Genomic DNA, 24,676 nt, shown 5'->3' with positions numbered 1-24,676 from the left:
CCAGGCTTGCAGAGTGAGTGTTTGCATTCAGGGCGCCATCCCCTGGTGTACCGTTTCTAATGAGTTGTGTTCTCCCTGGCTTCTGGCAGGTTTTTCCTTCTTTTGCATGACTTCTCTCACTCAGAAAATCGTGAGACGCTTGCTTTATCTGTCCTTATCATTTGGCCTTTGAGTCAGTACTGAGGGAAGCTTCAAGGAACTTTCCGTGATAACAGCACAAACTGCGTCAGTGTTCTGAACAGGACGCGAGGTCATCATTTATGTCGAGGGTCCTGACTCACACTCGATGGGCAGATCTGTACCAGGGACGCTTCTCTACAAGTCGGAACTCGGGGCCGGCTGTATTCTCCTGACCGCTGCGGTCCAGGAGCGTCTCTGCTGGTGCCGAGTTACTGTGAGCGTCCCCTCCTCTGTTCAGACCTATTGGTTTTGCTCAGACACACAGTCAGATATCAAAGGGTGTGACGGGGCTCCGGGCGGCAACTTATCGTACCTTAGAAAGATTTGTCGCCATCCAGCACACTTAGCTGAGCCGCTGGCGAATCCATCCGCATGTTCTCAGAATTTACAGTCTAACTCGGAGCCCAGTAGCTTATGTCGGGTAAAGTCTTATTAGTAGCATTTTTTTTTTGAGACAGATTCTCTAGCCCAGGCTAGCCTTAAGATTGCTTTGTAGTCATGAAGACCTTGAACTTCTGATCCTCCTGCCTCCACCGAGAGAGTGCTAGGAGTGCAGTTTAGAGGGCATGAGCAGATCCTTGGGGGAGACGGCCCTCAGAAGGGCCAGCTGCGCTCCACTCCGTGGGAACCAGTGACCCAGGCAAGAGGAGACAGGAGTCCTGTCTGTTCACACAGCCTCTGGGTCCCCCACTAGAGCGATGTCACTGTGAGAACGAGGGAGACCCCGAGGAGGCATGGAGGACAGCACCTCTGTTGAGAGGGACGTGGGTAAAGGGTTAGTGTCTGGGGGTTCCGGATGAACAACACGTCACAGCTTTTCTGTAAGTGCTGGCTTTGCCCAAGGAAGTACGGAGCAGCCGCTGTTTGGCACTGTGGAGGTGCTCTGTGCCTGTAAGCGCTTTCCTAATTGAAAGTAAAGGAGCTTTTTTGTTTGTTTTGTTTTTAGGTAGGGTCTTGCTTATGCCCACTTGAAGTAATCCTCCTGTTTCACTCTGCCAGGTGAACCCCGCCAGGTGCTGGGTTTGCGGACATGAGCCACCACACCCAGCCTGGGGGAAAGATTTTTAAACTTTGCTATCCTAAGTGTTTCTTATGTGTGCGTATGTGTAGATAGGTAGATAGGTGGGTGACTCAGACAGTGTTGCCAGAAATACCCTCAATTTAAACCAAAAGATGACTGTGAGCAGCTCGACGATGGGTGCAGTCTCTTGAGTTTTCCTGTGTGTGAAGGGCGCCTTTGCTGTCGTTTATCTCCTGGGCACAGCATCCTGTGCACCTAGTAGTCACGAGATGAGTCACCAGGTGGAGAGGTCTCCCCATCCTGTGCTCCTCCCCACTCTTTCGAGTAACCGACCAGATACCCATGCTCACTACCTTCAGAACTTAGTCAGTAAGCATGACTTGGTGATGCTTATTGAGATTAAACTGTTTTTTTTTTTCTTAGTGTGTGTGTTTGTAATATAGTCTTGCTGGGTAACTGATGCTGGCCTTGAACTCAGGGTGATCCTCCTGTGTTAGCCTCCTAGGTATGGGGGAATACAGGCGTGTGCCACCACGCCCGACTTTTGTTTTAAAAGCATTGTCTTTAAAGCTTGTATACATAATTTTTCAAAAAATTTGAAATTCTAATTTTAAAATCTGCCTGTGGTTTTCTGTGACATCTTTTCTGAACAACGCGATTTAATGTGTTACAATGGAGCAGTCATTTTGAAGTTCCAAAAATTTAACCGAGGTACAACCTACCCCTAGTTAGAATTTTTAAGTGAAATCATGATCCTCGTGGCTTCCTTCCTGGCACTCTCGAAGGCAGAAATTCCATGTGGCAGGCGGGCAGTCTCGTCAACGATGCAGAATCCTCACTTAGTCCCTCAGCTTCCAGGCTGAATGAAACCCAGCTGTCAGCCTGCACAGAGCGTTTCTGCTGCTCAGGCATCCCTCCTGGTTACTTGGCAGAGGGTCACAGCCAGGAAGAGGTCAGGAGGTATAGATGGGGGGGCAGTCACAGTGCAGCTGGGAGAGGCTGAAGCCTGGGAGTTACAAGATGGGATGCTCAAAGAGGCTGCTGCTGGCTGGGGCTGCCTCAGAGGGAATTTGATCCGAGTGTCTGTGTCAGGGGCTGTGGCCAACAAAGTCAAGCAATGCAGAGGAACCGCTGTCCAGGTACACCTTAGACTGTGCGTTCTTCCTTACGGCACCATTGCAAGCTGTTACGCTTTTGAGTTTTCTCTTGTCTTGTCTAACAGTGAGAGAACTCTCTTTGGGTTTGTGGACACAGTTTGAAGAGGAATGTGGGATTTATAGAACACAGTGTAATGAGGAAAACAGGTACCACTCGTTACACCAAAGGAGGGCTCAGACCATGGGTGGTTCCCACACATCCTTCTCCTTTTGCGAGAAGTCAGGGTCTCTGCCTTCCCCGGTTCCCACAGTCCTTGGCCCAGCACATTCTCCTCAGATTCCTAAGCACACCCACAGGAAGTCCCTCAGCAAAGAGGTGTTGGGCAATGCTTCACCTGGGCAACTCCACCAGCGCCTTCCTGCAGACAGGTGTACCTACATGAGGCGTGGCTGGTGTTTTCTTAGTTGCTACGAAACTTCCAGGAAGCTACCATTCCTGTTCTTCTCGTGGGGGGAGAAAGGCCAAGAGTTTGCCTCATGGTACATATTTCCCTTCCTGGCTACCCTCTGTGCCAAGGGCATTTGGTAGGGCGCCGCCATTCCAACAGGTGCTCGCTCTGTGGGGCCCCTCCTCCAGGGTCCTGTGAGCCACCCTGTCTTTCGTTCTCTCAGTGATGCTGGGCGGGTGGCCCTGTGCACACCCGCCCACTCCTGCTGAGCCAGGGCATGTCTGCGACCCTGTCTGGAATCCAGCATGTGCCCCTTGGGCACGGGCCCCGACGGCTCCTCTGGACAGGTGGCCAAAGGCTCTCCCAAGGACAGGCCCTTAGGACAATGTTTCAGACTTGGGGTGTCTTCAACAATGTCCCTGAGAGATGTGGGAGGGGAAGAGGAATATTTTGAATGCGACTGCCAGGATGACGAGAAGGCAGCCGCCGCTGAGCAGCTCGATGCCCTGGACATCTTGGAGGAGGGTAAATTCTACGTTCTACTCCTGTCTCAGCCTTTCCTGTTAGTGTCCAGAGGGGCCAGGCTGGTCACGGATGCTACCACATTCTTTTACTTTTCAAATAAGTTCTTAAAGGAGCGGGTGTGCAAATGGCTTGCTGTCCAGGTGGGACACCAGGTAAAGCAGCACCCTGGGCTCCCTGGGACGTCTCGGCATCCCCAGAAACCATGGCTCTGGCCTTTTGCCCGCTAGGGTCTCTATGCAGGTGTAAGCATCGGCAAGCACTGTGTGCCTTTGTGGTTTATGCTTTTGGTTTTGAAATCACGGGGTCTGGGTCTGTTTGTCTCTCTGGATTCCAGCACTGGTTTAGCCAGTCGGTAGTGAGTCGATGGGCTCAATGGGCTCTAGAGAATCGGTCATCCTTCCCACCAAGCAGAGTGTATTGAGCACTAATCACTCTTCTGAAAGGTAGATTTTATTCTCTTATTCATTATGATAGTGGCCCAGGCTATCATAGAATTGTCCAACATCCTGCTTCAGCCTCCTGAGTGCTGGGGTTATCAGAGTGTGTTGCTGTACCCAGATGGGATTTTTTGCTTTTAACTTAGAAGTAATTCAGAGATATCACTGGCTAACATAGTAATTGCCTGACCCTGAGCTTTCCTGGGCGGGGAAGGCAGACTCGGTGAAGTATGCCCAAATATTGATGCACGTTAACTCCAGTCTAAGAGAAATAGTTTTGGAAGTGAAACAGGTTGTTGAGCAATGACTGCACCCTTGAGCCTCTCGAGTGGCAGCCGTCAGAACTGCCTTGGAATGCTGTTTTTGGGTCTCAGGCTCACTTTTCACAATTACTCAAACCACTCTAAAGGTAAAGTTCTCTTCTTTTGAAGTCGGTGTCCAGAAAGTACCATCACCGCATTACACCCGAGAGCGCCATGTTCTTGATGGCAGAACAGGGAAACGGGGCAAGCCAGAGAGCGAGAGCTCTCCATTTTGAGAGCTGGAGCTTATCGAGTGTCTCGGGACAGTGGGTAGGGAAGGAGTGGCAGGCGGCAGGTGACAGGGATGGGGGTGGGGGGAGGATCGACAGGCTTGTGTCTAGATTCTGAGGAAGTAAACAGTTGTTGAGTCCCTAGGGATGATCTGAAGGAAGACACAGTCTGTGCTATGGAACTAGCTCCAGCTCAGACATCACTGGCTCTTTTTGCTGTCCTTTAAAGCCCGCTGCTCCAGGGTGGCCCATGGCAGCATTACCTGGGAGCTGATGCAGAAGCCCAGGCATTGATTAAGAATCAGTGACCCTGAATCTGCATTTTAACAAGATGTGAAGAGATCTGTGTGCATCAGGGAGTCAATTTCAAAGCACAAGAAGGTGATTTTTCATCCACTCACGAGCTTTGTGGTTCTAAATCAAAGGGCGTGTAGGACTCTGAGATGGTTTCATATGTTCTCAGAGTGGAGGACAGGTTCATGGAACACCTCACATACATACACATCACACACATATGTACATACACATACAGGCTACACACATGAACACAATGCATATACACACATGTTCATGCACACATGCATATTAACACCTAGATGCACACGCACATTCAAATATAAATACATATTCACATATAGAAATAGACATACACATGTATGTGTACACATATATACAACCACACACAGTTTCTTTGGCTTTTTTTGTTGTTTTTTGAGACAGTGTTTCTTAGTGTAGCCTTGGCTGTCAAGGAACTTGCTCTATAGACCAGGTTGACCTCAAACTCATAGAGATCCGTGTGCCACCACTGCCCAGCTGTCTTTGTTTTTTGAAGCAGAGTGTCATTGTGTAGCCCTGGCTATTATGGCACTCACTTTGTAGACCAGGCTTTGCTTGAACTCACAGAGATCCCCCTGCCTCTGCCTCCCATGTGGTGGGATTAAAGGAGTGTGACACCACATCCAACTTAAAAGATTTATTTTTGTTTTGGGGTTTCTTTCTCATTGTGTGTGTGTGTGTGTGTGTGTGTGTGTGTGTGTGTGTGCAGTGCTCATAGAAGTCAGAAAAGGATATTAGATTCCCTGCAGCTGGAGTTAAAGACAGCTGTGAACCACCGTGTGGGTGCTGGGAACTCAGGCCCTCACAAGATTGGAAGCTCTCCTAACGCTGGAACATTCCTCCAGCCTGTGTGGATTCTTAGACTCAGCCCTTTCAACAACCCTGTAGGGTTAAGTGTGCTTTAGTTTGCATCCGTAGGTTTATAGGAGGGCAAACACCTGCCCCAGGCACACGTGCATAGATAGTAATACAAAGCAGAAGAGCCCTCTGCTCCCACCTGTGCTGCTGGCTGGCTGCTTCTCCAGGCCAGGCATCTCACACGAGCTTCTACAGCCTGAGCATCCTACCCTGGACCTCACACTTGCTGCTCAGAACTCAGGTGTGAGGCCGGCAGTCTGGGTGTTCTATGCCCTGGTTGCTCACATAATGCTGGACGCTGTGTGCCTTAGTTCATGGTTCCCTCCAAGCCACTTTCTGACCTGGGCTATTTAATCTTCAGTGCAGAGGTCTTATGTGCAGTATGATATTTCAATGCATACATATGAAATATGTTGATTTAATCATGGTAAAGAAAAAAACAGAGGTTGAGATAGATATTCCAATTTTGCAATCAAAACACAGGAGGCTCAACCAGGTTGGTCCTGTCATGGGGGTTCCCCAGCTGTAAACCTGGGGTGAGACTCCTGTTCTGTGGTCACAGGTCAGATTGCCTGAGGGGCATGATCCTCCTGCCCCTTCTTTGTAAGGTCCCAATGACAAACCAACGTTCAGTTCCCCCAGAGTTCATCCTGGGGCTTCACTGAGTGTACTGAGGTCATAGATGGGGGCTTCTTGACAAAAGCATGGTGCCCCCAACATAGCTGCATGAGGAGGTCTGCACACAGCACAGATGATGTCTCACGACTGTGTGGAAGGCGCCCCATTCCCCTGTCTTCCCCAGCCTGTATATTCTAGTCCTTCCCTGAGGCCCCATGGCTACAAGCAATTAGGACAGAATTGCACACAACTCGTTAGGAAGAGGCCAGATTGTTAGGCGAGGGTCCCGCCACCCACTCCCCCGCCTCCTGTGCGAGGAACATCCACAGACAGCAAGCCCATCTGCGGTGATGTCTTGCTAACAGGCACAGCCGAACTCCTGAAGATGGAGTCTGTCTGTTGTCTCTCTGTCTGTGCTGCACTACCGTCCCCTCGAGGCCAACCAAGCAGGGCCCTGTGAATCCTGCTGCTCATCCAGACCCTTTCCTCACATTGTCTCCGTGACTCCCAGCCCATCTCGTAGAGGCCACTGTTGCTGTCCTCCTACGTCCTAGTGGGAAGGAGGACCAGGGTGCCATAGCTCGGGCCACTGTGAAGCTGCAGCACACAGTTGGTACACAGTGCTGTGTGACCTGCTCAAAGGGGCTCTGTTTGTTCTGCCAACACCCCACCTCCCACCCCATCCCATCCTCTCCTGGGATGACATCAGGCAGGGCTGAGCGGTGTGAGGGAAGTGTTCACACCTCTCTGTGCTTGAGAATCACACTGGTGTGAGGGAGACTGGGGGAGAGCAGAGACTGTGGATTGCTTGGCAGTCCCCATGGCTTTCTCAAGTAAACGCCCGCAGAAGCCTGGTGTCTTTGCCCCTTCTTGCCTGGCTGCTTCTCTAGGCCTGTCCTCAGTTGCAAAACGAGTTGTGAAGGTTTAGACAGGTGTCTTCCGGGACTGCGCAGAAGTCAGGATTTGGAACAAGCCCATGGAGTGGGCCCGAGAAGCCTGAGAACCCAGACGAGCATGCAGTCATTTTGACAAGCAGGAAGACATTCTAAAGAGGGGCTGCGGCTCTTCTTGTGGGTAGAGACTACAGGCCCCAAGAAGTGGGGATTCCTCTGGAGTTGTGTGTGGGAATAAGGAAAGGGCTGGAGCTTGGTGCCAGCCAGAGGATGGAGGTTGATAACATGTCAAACCTCCAGAGAGTGATACTGACGGGGTGACGGCTGGGACCATGCCTTGACCTGGGTGTGCAGCTGATCATTATCCTCCCCCTGTTTAAACCTCAACTTCATCTCAGGGTCCTGAAGATGGATTCGGAGGTCACAGGACCCTTTGTTCTTCTCCCCAGTGTGGCCACATTGAATAATGATCCGTTCTGGTTTTTGCTATTCCTTGTTTGTCTACCAGACCTACTGAGAACTTACAGCTGCACCTGGTGTATCAGGTCTTCTAGGGTCCAGGCCTGGATACTTAGAGCTCTGGTAAGGGGTCCTGAAGCCACAGCACATGCATACTGCTGCCCTCACAGTGGCCACTGAGTCAGAACAGATGGTGTCAGCTACTTGCATGAAGTTTTCAGTTTGTGAGCACTAGTCAGCGGTTAGGAACTAAACAGTGGGGAAGATGTGGTAGCCACACTGGAAGCCCAGAGCCCAGTGGAGCACCTTGAGGCAGCCCCCACGACAGCAGCCAGGGCAGCATCTCCTGGCTAGCCGAGGCCTCCAACCCCCACGACAGCCCCCAGGGCAGCATCTCCTGGCTAGCTGAGGCCTCCAGTCCCCAGGGCAGCATCTCCTGGCTAGCCGAGGCCTCCAACCCCCACGACAGCCCCCAGGGCAGCATCTCCTGGCTAGCTGAGGCCTCCAGCCCCCAGGGCAGCATCTCCTGGTTAGCCGAGGCCTCCAGTTGGTGCCCAGGTGAAGCTTGGGAGGTGGTGTAAAGTGAGTGTGTTCCTCCAGTTCAGAGAGCCTCATGGGCTGCAGGGGGATTGCTCAGCCCCCACGGAGAACAAATGGTTCTGTGTGCAAAGCTGGGAAGACTTAGGTCCTGCTGGCTGTGGAATGTAACATTGTTTGAACAGCAGGACTCGGGTGCTTCTTGGACGTCCCTGTGGAGTCGCAAGTGGAAAAGTAACTGGTTTATCAGAACAATTGTCTGCACCAGCATCACCCCAAGGCCAGCCCTGTGTGGAGATCACCCAAGGTCTCTGTAGTAAGGTCCTTTGGCAAATCCACCCACTTCTGGGGTCGTGGTCCCTCCAAACTCCCTGTAGCATCTCTGCCTGACACTGCCTGTCTGCAAGCCACTCTGTGTTGTGCTAATGTATGCTCATCTTACCTTCTCAGGTAGGTCAAGAATTCCTTAAGGGGCCCATTTATTTGCTCAAAAGATAGTGCTCTCTGGAAGCTTGCGGGGCAGACAGAGCAGCCCCCACCACCCCATAACAGTTCTGAAGACACTGGGGTGGGCTCTTCTTCTGGGATTGGTACCAGCTGCAGGGGAGAAGGTGTGCACACACACTTGGCCAGTGGCAGGACCAGGGTGCCTTCCCAGGAAAGAGCAGTTTGGTTATCTCCTTGCTAAATGTCTTGGTGATAAGTGGCCACAATAGGTCAACACTGAGCGTTCCAGTCTGGGGTGAGGCCTGTGATTACTGCATGAAGTTAGAGTTACACCCCACCTGTCCTTGAGCTAGAACCTTGGCTCCAAGCTCTGTTTGACTGGCTGCGCTGGGCTCCTGTTTGCACTGTAGGTTGTTCTGGTTAAAGGTGGAATAGTGTTTATAATGTGCCCACGTCACCGAAGGGCATGTTGTCCGTCTCAGTAATGGCCAGCTCTTGTTTTCCTCTCTGCCGTGTGTGGTGTGTGTGTTTGTGTGCACACAGGTGAATATGCTTATATACTTGTGTACGTGGAGGCCAGAAGTTGACTTCAGTTTCCACCTTATTTTTTGAGACAGGGTCTCTCTCTGAATCTGGGGCTCACTGATTTGCGTAGACAATCTGCCCAGCAACACTCAGACACTCCCCAGCATGAGGGTTACCCAGCTTTGACCTGGCTTCTGGGGGATCCAACTCATGTCCTCAAGCTTGTGTGGCAGGCACATTACTGACTGAGTCATCGCCCCAACTCCTCTTCTCTGACTCTAATTACTTGCTTGGCACCCTTGGCCCCTTGGCCTGCAGAGATGGGGGAAGTCCCTCGGCCCCTTGGCCTGCAGAGATGGGGGAGTCCCTCGGCCCCTTGGCCTGCAGAGATGGGGGGAGTCCCTCTGCCCCTTGGCCTGCAGAGATGGGGGAAGGGAGTCCACAGAGTAGTCATGCTGCTTCAGAACTGATGACACTGGGGAGCCATCTTGACATCACACACACACACTTGGTCACCACACAGACCGGGCCAGTGCGTTGTGGGTCACTGTTGTAGTGGCCCTGGCTCTAGATAGCCTGTGCCCATGCTGCTGTCCCAGGGAACAGCGTGCCTTTGCCTGGAAGTCAGCCGCCTCGAAGCTCCTGTGGTGTGGGGATGTCCACCACCTCCTGCTTGCTGAGGTCACAGCCGCTCCCTGAAGCCCTCTTGAGAATACATCTTTTTCTGCAGCCTTCTTGCCCATCTTCATTTTTCTGCCACGTTTGACTTGCGCTTGTCTGTGGTTGCATGCATGCTCCTCTGGGTGATGAGGGGTCCTCACCCCTCTGGAGCTCTGGTGATGGGGTGTCCTCACCCCTCTGGAGCTCTGGTGATGGGGTGTCCTCACCCCTGTCTGGAGCTCTCCTGGGAACAGATTTCTTCACAAGCCACAGGACCTTTCCAGTTGTCTTCTGATGTCACTCTGGTTGGGGCAGGACCTCCTGTGGGTTCCTTTGCTGATGTTTCTGGACGGTTCCCTGCCTGGCAACAGCATTTAACCCCAGCAACACTTAGTCAGGGCTGAAGGAACAAAAGAATGCTTTCATATTACTATATTGCTATAGGGAAGTGGTAGGGAGATGGCGCGGTTTAGGGCCTTTGTTTGCATGTATTTGGTTACTGAAAATACTAAGGTGGAATTTGCATCCTATAAAATTCACCCATTGTTACGGTGCAGTTTATGGTTTTTATAAATGCCCTAGATTGTGCAGCCTTCATTCTAACTCACACTTAGACTTTGCACTCTTTCCTCCCTGGTAAGAGCCCTCACAGCTGTTTACACTCAGTCTCAGTCTAAGCAAATGCTAACACACTTCCTATATGAATAGAGCCCTAGAACAAAATAACGTTTATGTCTTTTTTGGATTTTGAAGTTTAATTATGTTGTTGAATATATTCATTCCACATTTCTTTTACGGCTCAGCAATATTCCACTGTGTGGAAACTCCACACTTGTTCACTCGCCAGCTACTGAGTGTTGTTTCTACTTTTTGCTTGTAATGATTATTGTTGCCATGGACACCCATATTCAAGTTTAGGTAGAGACATGTTTTCATTTCCCACCGGTAGGTACTAAGGAAACTTGAATGACTATGACCTTAGCTATCCTAACTTCTTAGACCCTTGGTTTTGGTTTCTCTGGCTTGCAATATGTTCAGCTCACCCACCCGTTGTCTCTGGGGTTGCGTCTCTTCACCCACTCACAGTACCCACGCAGAGATGCCCTTGTGGCCAATGGTTCTTTGCCAGATCTTTCTGGTTTATTTCACAGAAGTGGGTATGAGAGGTGAGACATGGGTGTCAGATAGCCAAAGGGACTTCCTTCTTGCTGGGCTATGGAAAGAACAGGAAACAAATTCCCCATGGAGACGTGAGAGAAAGACAGTCTTCCCAGAAGGAAATAACAGGTGTGGAGGCCAGGGCAGGCCAAGGATGGCATCACCAGGTGCTCAAGTGGAGGGTGGGCATGAGTGCCTGGCCGGGGATGTCGGTCCTGGGTTTTCTGTGTATGGACGCTGCTTGTGGCAGGGCAGCGGCTGAGCTGCCGACGTTTTAAAACAGAACATGGACATTTTAAATCAAAGGCATGTCGACATGCCAAAGTCTACAGGACGCTTGTTTTGTGAGGCTTGGGGACTTGGTGTGTGTGATGACTCAGCCAGGATTTGATGGAGCTGTAGGCCGAGGCCCATAGGTACTGGGCCTCCACCCTCCACCCGTGTGAACAGGGCAGACTGTGGGCTTTACTGTGCTTACTTCCTGTAGATCAAGGGCTGCACCGTGGCGATGCTTCTCATTGAGGGGGCGAAGCCACCCACGTAGGACGGTTCTTGTCTCACACACAGTTACCTGCTCTGCTCCCACGGGCACATTGGAACTTTAGGTACATGTCTGCTTTAAATGCATACGCAGGATGTCTCGGTTACATTTTTTTCTTACACTCACATATTTGTGTCTGCACACACGTATGCCCCAGCATGCCTGTGCAGGTCAGGGACAACTTCCTGGAATTGGTTCTCTCCTTCCACTTGTGTCTGGGGATCGAACTCAGTTCATTAGGCTTGGCAGCGAGTGGCTCTACCCATTGGCCCGTCTTGCTGGCTGGCCTGCACGCCTTATAATACAAGTTAGAAAAGATGAAACTTATTTTTGTAAGAAGTGGATGGTAAGGTCTAAGTGACAGGAGGAGAAATTCCGGGGAGGAATCCTGGCTATCAAAGCACACATTGTCGAAAACCTGCTTTAATGAAGTGATTTGAAGGTGGGGCAGAGCGCAGGCCGCTCCACGTGCAGATTGGATGGGCGGGCTTGTCTAGCCTGCATTCATGGATGCTGGCTGCGTGGTCTTTGAGTCATGTGGAAACAGCATCATCTTGAGGGGTAGGAATATCTTTGTTGATATACATACCCTCAAGTGCACTCGTACACACACACATATGCACATGTGTAAAATGCTCATTTATGTATTCATGCCAAAAATACATGAAGACCCAGGATGCTGACGCTGGCGGGAGGGAAATTTCCAGAGCCAGGCTGAGCAGCGACAGCAGCTATGTATTTATTCCACCAAAGCGGATGAAGAGTGAGGTCTCCCAGCTCTAGGACGACCAATCAGGCCAGTGTCAGGAGCTTCCTCAGCTTGTTAATGTAATGTGTAACATGGTGACGGAGTGCCTTGCAAGGGCAGGTGGGAGTTCCTCACGATCCCACCTTCCATGCACCCCCTCTCTGCTCCTGATGCCCAGCACCCAGCACCCCAACTTTGCTGCCTTTGTCGGTCAGCATCAGTTTGCACCTCCTCTTCGTTCATCCCAGTCCTGCCAGCCTGTGTCTGACCCAGTGACCCCAACAGCCATTGCTTCCTTCCCTAGAATTGTTCTTATCTGGGCCTCAGCCAAGGTCACTCCTGAGTTTCCTGCAAGTTAGATCTTGTCATCAAGTCCTGCCCACACAGATATGTGGGGTTTGGTGGGGAGTTGGGGTCTGCCAGCATGTATTCTCAAAATCATTTGGGGGTGGCTAAATTTGCATAAACATTGTACACTGAGTTTTGGATCCAGATGCCCCTCAGAACCCCAACCTAGTCCTAGGTGTCCCTTGCTCTGGTCAGCCTGCCTAGGGCTAGTCCCCAGGAAGAAATCCTTGGTCCCTTCCAGCCTTGCAGAGTGGAATCTCCCAGATGCACCACAGCCCAGCCAGCTCCTGGAAGTCATCTCTCTCACTGGACTTCCCCTGCTCTGGGAGTGTGCTCAGAACCTAACTCCACAGCGCCGTGACCATCCCAAGACCATCGGTTTCATTGGCAGCCTACCTTGCTGCTGATCAGCAGGGATGGATTGCTCTTGCTGGCTGTGTCCCAGCCAAAAGGAAGAGCCTACCCCGCTCTACCTCCTACTCAGCCTTATCTCAGTCTCCCTGTGTAGGAGTCCATTTACTGTCACCCAGGAAGGAGCCTGCTAGAAGAATCAAGCAGGTTTAGCACGGGTCACTGGGCTCAGTGTGCGCCTCACACCCGGTCATTCCATACCGGGCTAAATATTTTATGAAATACAGCCATGCACTGATGCTTCCCTGTGAAGACCCTCTAGTGCTTTCCTGTTGGTCCTTAAGTCCAGGATCCTTAGCTTTTGGGGACAAATGGAAGCTAGGCTCTCACTGTGTAGGCCTGGCTGACCTGCACGCTGGGATCACAGGTGGTGCTTCTGTGCCTAGATGCGAATCCCAGCTCTTGGAAGGAGCTCGCACCCCTGGACTCTTCAAAACTGTCTGCAGTGTCTTTCCTAGGTTGGCCTATTTTTTGTGTACCCCAAGCAGTTCATGAGGCTGGTACAGGACGATGGCATCACTTGGAGTGGCTGGTCGTTCTAAAGGCCGAGGGTGTCTGTGTGTCTAGCTGGCTGTCTGCTGCAGGAAGCAGTTAACGTCTTGGTTAGTATCTGGACCTAGTTTTGTTGTGTTCACTATTATAGAGATTCATAGCTGCCTCTGTGCTTCCCCTTTGGACACATTTTGGGGTGGAAATGCATTATCTGATAGCATGGTCTGAGTCCTTGCGAAGAGAGAACTTGGCCGAAGTTTATGGTGTTTCCTGTGTGGAAAGTGAAACCTGAAAAGCAGAGGCCTTGTTTAGTCACATACAGTTTAAAGGTCGGTTCGCTCTTTTCTAGCTCCTCAGTCTTGATCCACCCAGGGATCCTAAGACCCAGAAATTAAGGAGCCTGCCTGAGACCTGGGGTTCCCTGCCCCCATCTTCTGTGAAGACCTCCCCCAAGGTCAGGATGCCCTCTGCTCCGTTGCACAGGTTTGAACACTGCCCCGAGCCTTGCCCTGTCCTTTATGGTGCCCCTCTCTGAGTTTAGGAGCTATCTAGACTGGCCGAGGTTTAGCTCCTACCATCCAGCTCATTCTGTCTGGCCTGTGATATCCACCATGTGGGCTCTTCATTCTGTGCTGTTGGAGCTCACAGAGAAGCTGGTTCTGGAAGCCAGGCTGCCCCACTCACTTCAGACTAAGCACGCTTGGGTACCGTGTCCTTCAGGGCCCCTTGTCTGGGCAGGTGTTGACCTCCCAGCTCTGTGATGGGAGCAGAGGGGAGAGAAGAGGTGACTAGCCCAAGAGTGGATGCCTTGTGTCATTGCAGACAGTTAGGAGGCAAGCTATTTCCAACAGGGCTGGCTGTCATTTGTCCTGTGGCGTAAAAATGCCTACGCCTACCAACCAAGGGAATGCAAAGCCATGGGAAGGTCATCGTGGAGGGAAAGGTCAATCGGAGCTCCAGCCGAGTGCCTAGCGTCCGTGCCTGCTTTCTGCTGCGTGCTGTAAGCACAGTCTGGCAATGCTATCTGCTGCTTACACTCATACTTTGCCTTGGTATACACTTAATAAACTCACCCGAGCAAAACCAAAGGACGGCTGTAGTAGATCCTTCTCCAGGCTGCACAACAGACCTTCGCAGTGCCCTTGGTGTCCTGCTCTCCCTGAAGAAGTGCCACCTGCAGGGTTGCTGGGAAGGGCCGATGGGAAGGGGTCTGACTTTGTAGACACGGAGGTTAACTGCTGTCCTACGGGGTCCATCTCACATTGACCCCTGCACCTCCCAGCTGTGTGACGATTCTCTGGGCCTGGTTTTCTGATTTGTGCAATGGTGTGAAGAGCCACCTCCCTGAACTGCGCTGAGGATTGCATGAGCTACACAGCCAGATGTGCTCAGTACCTGACCTCAGTGAGCATGCTCAGTAAAGGGCTGCAGAGCAACCCGTATCCATCTGTGCACCATGGTCTAATGTGGTCAGCATCTCACTGCACACCAGAAAGATGCATTTTTGTTATCTGTTTATTAAGAAAAAGCTTGGCCGGGCGGTGGTGGCACATGCCTTTAATATCAACACTCAGGAGACAGAGGCAGGCGGATCTCTGGGAGTTCGAGGCCAGCCTGGTCTACAAGAGCTAGTTCCAGGAAAGGCACCAAAGCTACAGAGAAACCCTGTCTCGAAAAACCAAAAAAAAAGAAAAGAAAAAGCTTGCTGCTGTTATTAATTTTTCTTAAAACTCAGCTCAGGTACCATGTCCTTATATTAACCAACTGTATGTTTCCTGAATAATATTTAATAAATTTCCCTTACTAGTGTATCATTACCGTAGCTATTTTAGAATCATTTTTAAAGCACAAACAAGAGAATTAAACCTGTGATCTATTCAAATGTTGGCATTTTTGTGGTTGCTCTGCTTTTTTCCTTTCTGTGGACTAGTGTGTGTGTGTGTGTGTGTGTGTGTGTGTGTATTTCATACAATCCTTGCTTAGAGCAAGCAGTTTCTTTTCTTGGGTAATTGGACTCAGTCAGTGGCCCTGAGTCTTGTGGAATGTCCCTGGTGCTCCCAGTGTGAGTGGACCAGCAGTGGGACTGCCACGCTCTGGGCTGTTCCTCTCTGTGGACCTCACAGCTGCCCAGGAGAAGCGGTGCTAATGGCGGGCACAACAGTCTTCACACAAGAGAGCGCTTGCCGGCTTGAACTCCAGAACTGCCCAGAGCAGTTGGAGCTGGACTCCGTGGACGGCACGTTAGACGGGTTTAACCCCCTGTTACACATCTCCCTGCCGTTTCCTTGCTGGGAAAGGGTCTGGAGCCAGGCAGTGTCTGCACCTCAGAAGGCGGAGGATCTGCGGGGGAAGGGCTGGCTGCGCTGAGAGGGTGAGGAGGGCCTGGCTTCTGCTTCCGAGGTGCTGATGCCTCAGATTGAAAACCAGATTTCGGGCTCTCCTGGGCTAGGAAATCATTCCAGCAGATCAGGTTTCTCTGAGCTCAGCTCTAGGATCAGCTCTGCTTGCACTGCTAAAATATTTAGAGACTACTCGATTCCAGCAACAGCTTCCCCAGCAAGGCTCCGGTGTGCGAGGCTCTGGGTCCCAGGTGCCTCTCACGAGCTATCGCTGGATGTGGGTCATGATGAAAGCTTTCGCTCCTAATAGAACTCTTCCCCAGGGTCTGTGTTACACACATCATATCCCATCAGTACGGAGTTGTGTGTGTGTGCGTGCGTGCGTGTGTGTGTGTGTGTGGGGGGGGTGCTTGTGGAGGTAAGAGATCAATTCCAGTATCCTCCATCTCTTTAGCACAGGAATTACAAACTGATACCACTATGCCTGGATTCTTTGGTTTTGTTTGTTTGTTTGTTTTTCACATGGGTTCTGGGGTTCTAACCCAGGCCCTTGTGTTTGCTACTTTATCAACCAAAAAGCTTCCAGTCTTGGGACACTTCTGTTTAACCCAAAGTGACAGGTTCAAAAAAATTTCCCATTGGTCCTATATCCAAATGCAGTCACTTTGCCCATAGAGGAAAAGTCCAGGGCCTTCCTCGCTGTGCCTATGAGTCCCTTGCCACTGAGCTGAAGTGAACAACACTAGACACGTTAGCAGACTAAAGCCGTCTTCCACCAGAAGGGGCCTGAGAGTTCCTGAGCGGCCTCTCATGCTGCAGTGAGCTGTCTGTGGGATGAAACTGTGTTCTGTGTGCATGCATCTGTGTGTCGGTACAATGTGCATGCATGTGCAGCAGCCATGGTGGCCATGTTTGTGGTACCCTACTGCTGCTGCATGTATGTGCAGCTGCCATGGTGGCCATGTTTGTGGTACCCTACGGAAACTGCACAGCTGTAGAATCTAGGCCAGGCAGGACGAAGGCTGCATGTGTTCCTGTGAACTTGTCGGCTTACGGCTGTTGTTGAGTAATTACATGGACGGCTGCGTCTGAAAGCGGCTTGGGTAGAACCTCTGGTGTCTGACACCCAGACACAGGTGAGGAGCCTGGGTCCCTGGACCGCCTGTTGCCAACTCTCACTGCCCTTTCTGTTCCTTGCAGTTCTCTGCGCCGAAAGAGTTGGCCAGATGACAAAGACCTACAGTGACATAGACGCCGTCACGAGGCTTCTGGAGGAGGTGAGTGTCGGGGAAGGGCTGTTTAGAGGGGGAGGAATCTCACGGGCTCCTTGTCTGTTTCAGGAAGGAGTCTCCCATTGGGCCCTTGCAGAATATAATCCAATGGTTTCATTTTGTTATCTGTCTATTTTGAGACAGGCTTTCACTATGTAGCCCTGGCTGGCCTGGAACTTGCTGTGTAGTCCAGGCTGACCTAGAACGCATAGAGATCTACCTGCCTCTGCCTCCCATCATGCCTGGTAGCTCTATCTTTTCACTGGTGACTATGTGCCTAGGCCTTTGCAGCTGTTGATTTTGGGAACATGTATTAGATTTGTTGAAATTATTCTCTTCACAAAAGAATCTTGTGAAGCCAAGGCTGGCCTCCCACTTGCTGTGTAGCTGAGGTTGGTCTTGAACCCCTTGTACTCTGACCTCTGACCTCCTAGCCGAGATTACAGGAATGTACCATCACGGCCCAGCTGGCACTTTAGATTGGGTTGTCCAGCCTTCTGACATTGCCATACAGGTGTGTTAGCCCACATCCATAGCTACCCTGGAATGCGTAGTCACTCGGCAGGTTGCAGCTTAGATACCCCTTTTTAGATTTTCAATGTTATGAATTTATGACACAAAAACAATGCCATTAAGTACTCGTTGGATCACCCAGTTTCTGATCAGAGAAACCTAAACTGAGCTGGAGAGGAATAAGTCCTGACCTGTGGCTTCTGAATGTAGTTCGGTGGGTGGGGCAGCATGCAGTGTCCGTGTGGAAGCCCAGAGCAGGCGTGGATGGCCGACTCCTGGTCAGTCAGGCTGCGCGCCCTTGAGAGACTGTGATGCTCTCAGTTGGTCTCAGTGTTTGTTTTCATTTGGGAGTAGGGACTGTGATGTTCCTTAAGGACACATGGCTTCACCCTGTGTATTGGTAGCCAGGGTGAACCGGGCTTCGGAAGAAGTGTTGGTAATTTTTCCCTGCTGTGACCAAACCTGACAGAAACGGCTTGAGGGGGAGGGGCAAAGGCTGTAATTTGTGCTCAGTTTCAAGGAATTTCAGCACAGCATGTCCGAGGAAGGTTTGGCTGAGAGGCTTCCCCTGTGGTAGCCAGAGCAGGAGGTGGTTGTTCATGGGAGCTGGCTAGAACCTAGACCTAGATTACAACCTTCAAAAGCCAGCTCTTAGTGACCTGCTGCCTCCAGTCAGGCCCCGCCTCCTCAACTTGCCACAGCCTCCAAAAACAGCAGCACTGGCTGTGGGGTATGTGTTCAAAACACAAGAGCTGTGGGGGGATCCATTGTTCAGGTCGGACCCTAAGGGTGCCCACCTTTCAACACTGGTCCTCACCATAGCCCTGAACTTTAGTGCACAGGTAGCTTGGGCCTTGTTTTTGGAATTTCAGTGACTTGGTCTTCTTTTCTTTAGCACCTCCCCAGGAAGAGGGGAGTGTCTTGGGGGAGACCCAGAAGGCACCGTGACTGTCGCAGGCAGTGGCGGATGAAACTGAAACAGGCAGGTCCTGACATCACACTCCTGGCAGTATGGTGGATTGGGGTTCCTGCAGTCCCCCCACTATCCACCCCTCGTGTCTGTCTCTCTCTTGCCTTGTTTCTTCCTTTAGTGATATTTCCACTTACCTTGGAACACGTCTGTTCTGTTCTGAAGGAGACAAGAACCACTCAGCTCCACATAGGTGGCATCAGGGTTAAGACTATGTGACAGTCACTAGGGATGGTGTTTTGAGATGCTAGCTTCCTGCCTTCTGATGACACTACAGTTGCTGCTGTGTGGTGGCTGGTGTGGGCCAGTGGCAGGCCCACTTGGCTGCACATCAGATTTGTAAATGGCATTGCTGACCCTTCCCTGTGTGATCCATTTCTCCAGCAAGGTCACTGTGGGGACATGTTTCTGACATCCGCCCCTAGCCCCAGGTCCTTGCAGCCGCCAGATCTTTGGGGGGATTCTCCATCTATACCCTCATCTCTATTCTGGATCTTGGTGGGGTTGCCCTCACCCTGTTCTGTTGGCCTCCTGCTGTTGCATTAATTCTTCTTCTTCTTCAAAAAAAAAAATCCAAATTCCCACTTCCTCCCCTCCTCCCACTCCCTCCACACACTCTCCCCCCACCCCCCTCCAGTCTTAAGAGAGGGCAAGGCACCCTGCCCTGTGGGAAGTCCAAGGCCCTTCCCACTACATCCAGGTTGAGCAAGGTATACATCCAAAGAGAATAGGATCCCAAAAAGCCAGTACATGCAATAGAGACAAATCCCAGTGCCATTGTCATTGGCCCCTCACTCTGTCCTGACTGTCAACCACATTCTGAGGAACTAGTTTGGTCCCATGCTCGTTCATTCCCAGTCCAGCTGGAGTTGGTGAGCTCCCATTAGCTCAGGCACATTGTCTCAGTGGGTGAACCAACCCCTCATGGTCTTGACTTCCCTGCTCATGTTCTCCCTCCTTCTGCTCTTCAACCGGACCTTGGGAGCTCAGTCCAGTGCTCTGATGTGGTTCTCTGTCTCTGTTTCCATCTGTTGTTGGACAAAGGTTCTATGGTGATGTTTAAGATAATCATAAGTCTGACTACAGGGCAAGGCCAGTTCAGGCACTCTCTCTATTGCTCATCCTTGTGGATTCCTGGGAATTTTTCTAGAGTCAGGTTTCTTGCTAACCCCAAAATGGCTCCCTCAATCAAGATATCTCTTTCCTTGCTCTCATATCTGTCCTTCCTCCATCTCAACTATCCCGTTCCCTTAAGCTCTCCCCAACCCTCCCCTTCTCCCTTCCTCTTCCCCTTCTGCCCTTTTACCCCTGCCCCCATGTTCCCAAATTTTGTCAGGTGATCTTGTGTGCTTCCAATTTCCAGGTGGATCTATATATGTTTTTCTTTGGGTTCACCTTATTACTTAGCTTTTCTAGGATCACGAACTATAGGCTCAATGACCTTTGTTTATGGCTAGAATCCACTTATGAGTGAGTACATACCATATTCATATTTTTGGGTCTGGGTTACCTCACTCAGGATGATGTTTTCTATTTCCATCCATTTGCATGCAAACTTCAAGATGTCACTATTTTTTTTTTACCACTGAGCAGTATCTAATGTGTAGATGTGCCACACTTTCTTCATCCATTCTTCCATTGAGGGACATCTAGGTTGTCTCCAGGTTCTGGCTATTGCAAATAAAGCTTCTATGAACATAGTTGAACAAATGCTTTTGTAGTATGATTGGACATCTTTTGGGTGTGTTCCCAAGAGTGGTATTGCTGGATCCTGAAGTAGGTTGACTCCCAATTTTCTGAGAAACTGCCACACTGATTTCCAAAGTGGTTGCACAAGTTTGCATTCCCACCAGCAATGGATGAGTGTTCCCCTTACTCCACAACCTCTCCAGCTATCATTAGTGTTTTTGATTTTAGCCATTCTGATAGATGTAAGATGGTATCTCAAAGTTGTTTTGATTTGCATTTCCCTGATAGCTAAGGATGTTGAACATGTCCTTAAGTATCTTTTGTCCATTTGAAATTCTTCTGTTAAGAATTCTCCATTTAGTTCAGTACCCCATTTTTTAATTGGGTTATTTAGAATTTTAATGTCTAATTTCTTGAGTTCTTTATATATTCTGGAGGTCAGTCCTTTGGTTGATGTGGGGTTGGTGAAGATATTCTTCCTTGTTGACAGTAATTCTACGGGCGCTCTTGACAGTAGATGCTGTTTGAGTGGAGGAACTGGTCCTGAGATCCCAAAGGCTTTCCACCCCCCCCACCCCACCCCTGCTCATAACCACTCCCTCCCGGATGGGACTCAGCTTCTTTGCCTGTTGTCTTTGCTATTCCTGAGTCTCTGGTAATACCGCCTGTTGATTGTTAGGAGGACATTTCCACTTTCAGAGTCACCTGGGCCCTGCTGCCCTGCTGCCCTGGGCATCTATAGCCCAGAGATGTGGTACATCCTTGGCTGTGGTGCATCTGAGGTCTCACTGTGAGGTGCTCCATGGGGTACTACCCTTCTCTCTGCTGTGACAGCCAAAGGCCACTTCCAGACCTGAGTATCTTGTCCTTTGTGCAGAGGCCCTGTGTGAAGAACTCTCTTTTAGGCCAGGCTTGGTAGTGCAGGCCTGTGATCTCAGCACTGGGAAGGCCCAGGTAGAGGAGGGTAATGAGTTCAAGGTCATCCTCAGTTAGCAGTGAGTTTGAGGCTAGCCTGGGCTACAGGAAACTGTCTCAAACAAATTTTCTTTAAAAGAATTTACTTTTCCCTGGTTAATTTTCTGACTAGATCATGGTTGCATGAAATATGAGCCCTCCTTTTTAGAAGTTTTTGAATTGGAAGAATGTCATATCTCATTGGAGCAGTTTCTCCTCTTGGCTCTCCGTAGTGCCTTCCTGCTTTATTTTTGACGGTCATTTGCGTCTGCACCTCTGTGTTTTATAAATAGCAACTTCCCCCTTTGTCCTTGCTCCTGATGAGACATCACAGGGAAGTCCCTGCCTTCCTCTGGACCTGGGCGTCTTGGAGTCTGACTGCCACCGCCAGTCATGTGACCATCACCCCAGGCTGTTCTTGCTGGGCCCTGTGCCTCTGTTCAGGAATGCTGCTTTGCACACCTGACCTGCCGTGTGCAGGGTGCACAGGGTTTGCCCAGGCTGTTCAGGCAGCTGCAAGCTGTGTGTTTGTCTGTGTCTGTCTGTTTCTCTGTGTGTGTGTGAGTTGGGGAGGCTCCTTACTGGAAGGAGATTCTGAAGTTTGTCCTGACTGGCTGTATTAGGAATGTCCCAGAATCCATCTCTGCCCCAGGAGCAGCATGCTTTCCATTGGCCGTGGTTTTCTTTTTATCCTAAAACTGGTGAATGGAATGAGTCACTGCGAAGCGTGGGAGTCGGCTAAGCCTGCAGGAAGAGTGCCAGCCAGCCGGTGTGTGGTGCTAACCAGCGCCAGGGTCAGGTTGTGGGCTTTCAAGCTACCTTGATTCATTTGTCAGAGAATAAAGAACTAGATTTTGACTGGCTTGTTCCAGGGCCCGAGTTAGCTGTTTATAGAATCCGGTTGTCACTGAGGTTAAAGTCGAGCTCTTTTCCTGCCTGGTTTTTTAATCTTGGAACTAAATGTTTAGGAAATGACTCGTTATTCCCCCCCCCCAACACACACACCGCTACACGCCCATGCACACATTCTTACACACTCACCCCTGCACACACATGTATGCAAATACCTTGCCCCATACCTGTGATTCTCACAAGAAGCCTAAGTAGCCTGTTGCCTGGGTAAACCTAGGCAGAGCCAGGCATGGCTGTGTGTGGGGAGGGATCGGGAATTCAAGGTCAGCCTGGGCTGCACATCCAGACCCTGTCTTTAAGCAACAATAACAGACACCCAAGGACAAGCTAGACAAGAAGACTGGAGATGGACAGCAGCTTCAGGTGCTCCTGTCACCCAGGTGCAGATGACATGCCCTGGGTAATTACTATACAGATTAGATTTCCAGAGTAGGCTTGTGATGGCTGCTCTCAGCAGGGCCGAGAGCAAGAGGACAGAGGCCCTTGGGTGTGAGGTGTGGTCAGTGGGGCAAAGGCTTCCCGTGTGAGCTCACTGCCCTCTTGTTCTCTGTCCTCATCTCTCCTAGGCGCCAGCCTTCTCTGTCCCTTGGGAAGCCTTGTTCTTCGTGTCCTCCAGTGCTCCTTGCATTTCTGCCTTCCATGCTCCCTGCCCTACTGCCTTCCATGTTCCCCGCTCCACTGCCTGTAGTGCTCCCGGCTCCACTGTCTGTAGTGCTCCCTGCCCCACTGCCTGCCGTGCTCCCTGCCCCACTGCCTTCCATGCTCCCCGCTCCACTGCCTGTAGTGCTCCCTGCCCCACTGCCTGCCGTGTTCCCTGCCCCACTGCCTTCCATGCTCCCCGCTCCACTGCCTTTAGTGCTCCCTGCCCCACTGCCTGCCGTGCTCCCTGCCCCACTGTCTTCCATGCTTCCCGCTCCACTGCCTGTAATGCTCCCTGCCCCACTGCCTGCCGTGCTCCCTGCCCCACTGCCTTCCATGCTCCCCGCTCCACTGCCTGTCGTGCTCCCTGCCCCACTGCCTTCCATGCTCCCCGCTCCACTGCCTGTAGTGCTCCCTGCCCCACTGCCTGCCGTGTTCCCTGCCCCACTGCCTTCCATGCTCCCCGCTCCACTGCCTTTAGTGCTCCCTGCCCCACTGCCTGCCGTGCTCCCTGCCCCACTGCCTTCCATGCTTCCCGCTCCACTGCCTGTAATGCTCCCTGCCCCACTGCCTGTAATGCTCCCTGCCCCACTGCCTGCCGTGCTCCCTTCCCCACTGTCTGTAGTGCTTCCCGCTCCACTGCCTGCTGTGCTCCTTTCATTGAGGATTCACATCTGTGCTTGTAGGAAGTTAGCAGCTTGGGTGGGGCAATGGCGATGAGGAATGGGGTCACGAAGGGAGTATAAGGAGTTCTCTGCGCCCGTTGACCATCTTGTCTGGACTGGGCAGTTGTCTTATCAGAGAATTTAGCAGGCCTGAGTTGGATTTAGGGAGGCCACACTTCTGCGGAGAAGTGGACATCATGACTGCGGTTGTAGCTGCCAGTAAGAGAGCCGGAACCTTTCTGATTTATGCTACTCTTGAGTCTGCCTCTGGGGATTGAGCTCTGGGCTGAGTCTGGGTCTCACATTCTCCATGTCCTTCCCTCAGCGAAGCGAAGCTCTGAGTCTGAGAGGTGACAGGGAGTGAGGAATCCCCTGTGGCAGGGCTGAGCCTCCCTGATTGCCTGGGCTGTCGCTGTGTCCCTTGGCCACGAGGAAGCCAGGTAGGGGAAGTACAGGGCGTTTGTGGCTGAGCTTCCATACACGTACGACCAAAGCCTGAGCATGAAATGGCACCTGAACTATGTGGGAGGCGATATTTTTATTTTTGAGCTGTTGTTTTTCATTTAAAGCAATGTAAGAAGTCGGTTTGAACACTCTGTTTTCAGTGAGAGGCTTACTTAGAGTCCATCCGAGTCCCAGAGGAGCAGGTTGCACTAGGCCCCTCTCCTCTAACTGGGGCCTGCTTGTCTCAAAATAGAGTTAGAAAGTTAACAAATAACCCCCTTCATGATGAGCATTTTTGATTTTCTTTAATTCTTTTAAAAAGGCTTATTTTTATGTGTATGTGTGTTGTGCCTGTCTGTGCACTGTGCCTGGTGCCCACAGAGGCCAGAAGAGAGCGTTGGATTCCCTGGTACAGGAGTTCCAAATGGTGTGGGCAGCCATGTGAGTGCAGGGACCCGAACCCGGATCCTCTAGAAGAGCAGTCAGTGCTCTTAATACATTCTGCTACGTGACTGAGCCCGTGGTCAGAACAGGGGTGGGGGGTACATCTCAAACTCCAAATTGTTCATTGCATAAGGCTAGGTGACCCAGACCAATGAGTTGGGGAATTTGCAAAAAAAAGTCCCAGCTTATGGGAGGAGAGGACAGGAATTTCTCATGACCCAGAACTGTAAAAATGACAGATTTGCACCGAATCAGCACACCGTCCATGTTCACCTTGCTCCACGCCGGATCCCCGTCTGTATAATGGTGTGTGAGAACCTGATCCATTTTCTCTATTATCTCTTGAACCTTTATTATCTTATTTCCAATGAACCGGACATCAATCGCAATTACTTCAGTGATTTCTCAGCTCACCTGTGGTTATGTATGAGGTTTGAACAAAACTATAGTGCTCCTGATTCTGGAGAAAACAAACATTCAGGCCACAAGGGTAGTTAGAGCCTTGTGTGGCATCAGAGTCCCCAACCGTCGCTGCTCCAGGCTGCCACTTCTGTGCTTCCGTTT

General features: G+C 51.0%; 1 protein-coding gene across 11 annotated transcripts in view; it reads left to right on the top strand.

Moving 5' to 3' along the window:
* The window catches only part of Trak1 (trafficking kinesin protein 1), a 114,474-nt gene that overhangs the window by 54,612 nt on the left and 35,186 nt on the right, over positions 1 to 24,676 (top strand). For 8 of the 11 annotated variants that reach the window (XM_041677381.1, XM_041677375.1, XM_041677372.1 and 5 more), the window contains one exon: positions 16,812 to 16,888. In XM_041677381.1, the coding sequence (XP_041533315.1) occupies positions 16,838 to 16,888 (51 nt within the window). In that variant the 5' untranslated portion in view covers positions 16,812 to 16,837. Of the gene's footprint in view, positions 1 to 2,979; positions 3,095 to 3,125; positions 3,273 to 16,811; positions 16,889 to 24,676 lie in introns of those variants that run through there. The other 3 variants (XM_041677376.1, XM_041677374.1, XM_041677382.1) reach the window with 3 other exon arrangements.

Source organism: Microtus oregoni, unplaced genomic scaffold, assembly GCF_018167655.1.
Source record: "Microtus oregoni isolate MIOR12 unplaced genomic scaffold, Mior012 000028F_ref0000031, whole genome shotgun sequence".
Taxonomy (NCBI): domain Eukaryota; kingdom Metazoa; phylum Chordata; class Mammalia; order Rodentia; family Cricetidae; genus Microtus; species Microtus oregoni.
Note: the sequence above shows the minus strand (reverse complement) of the source record. Positions and strands in the feature narration are given on the sequence as shown.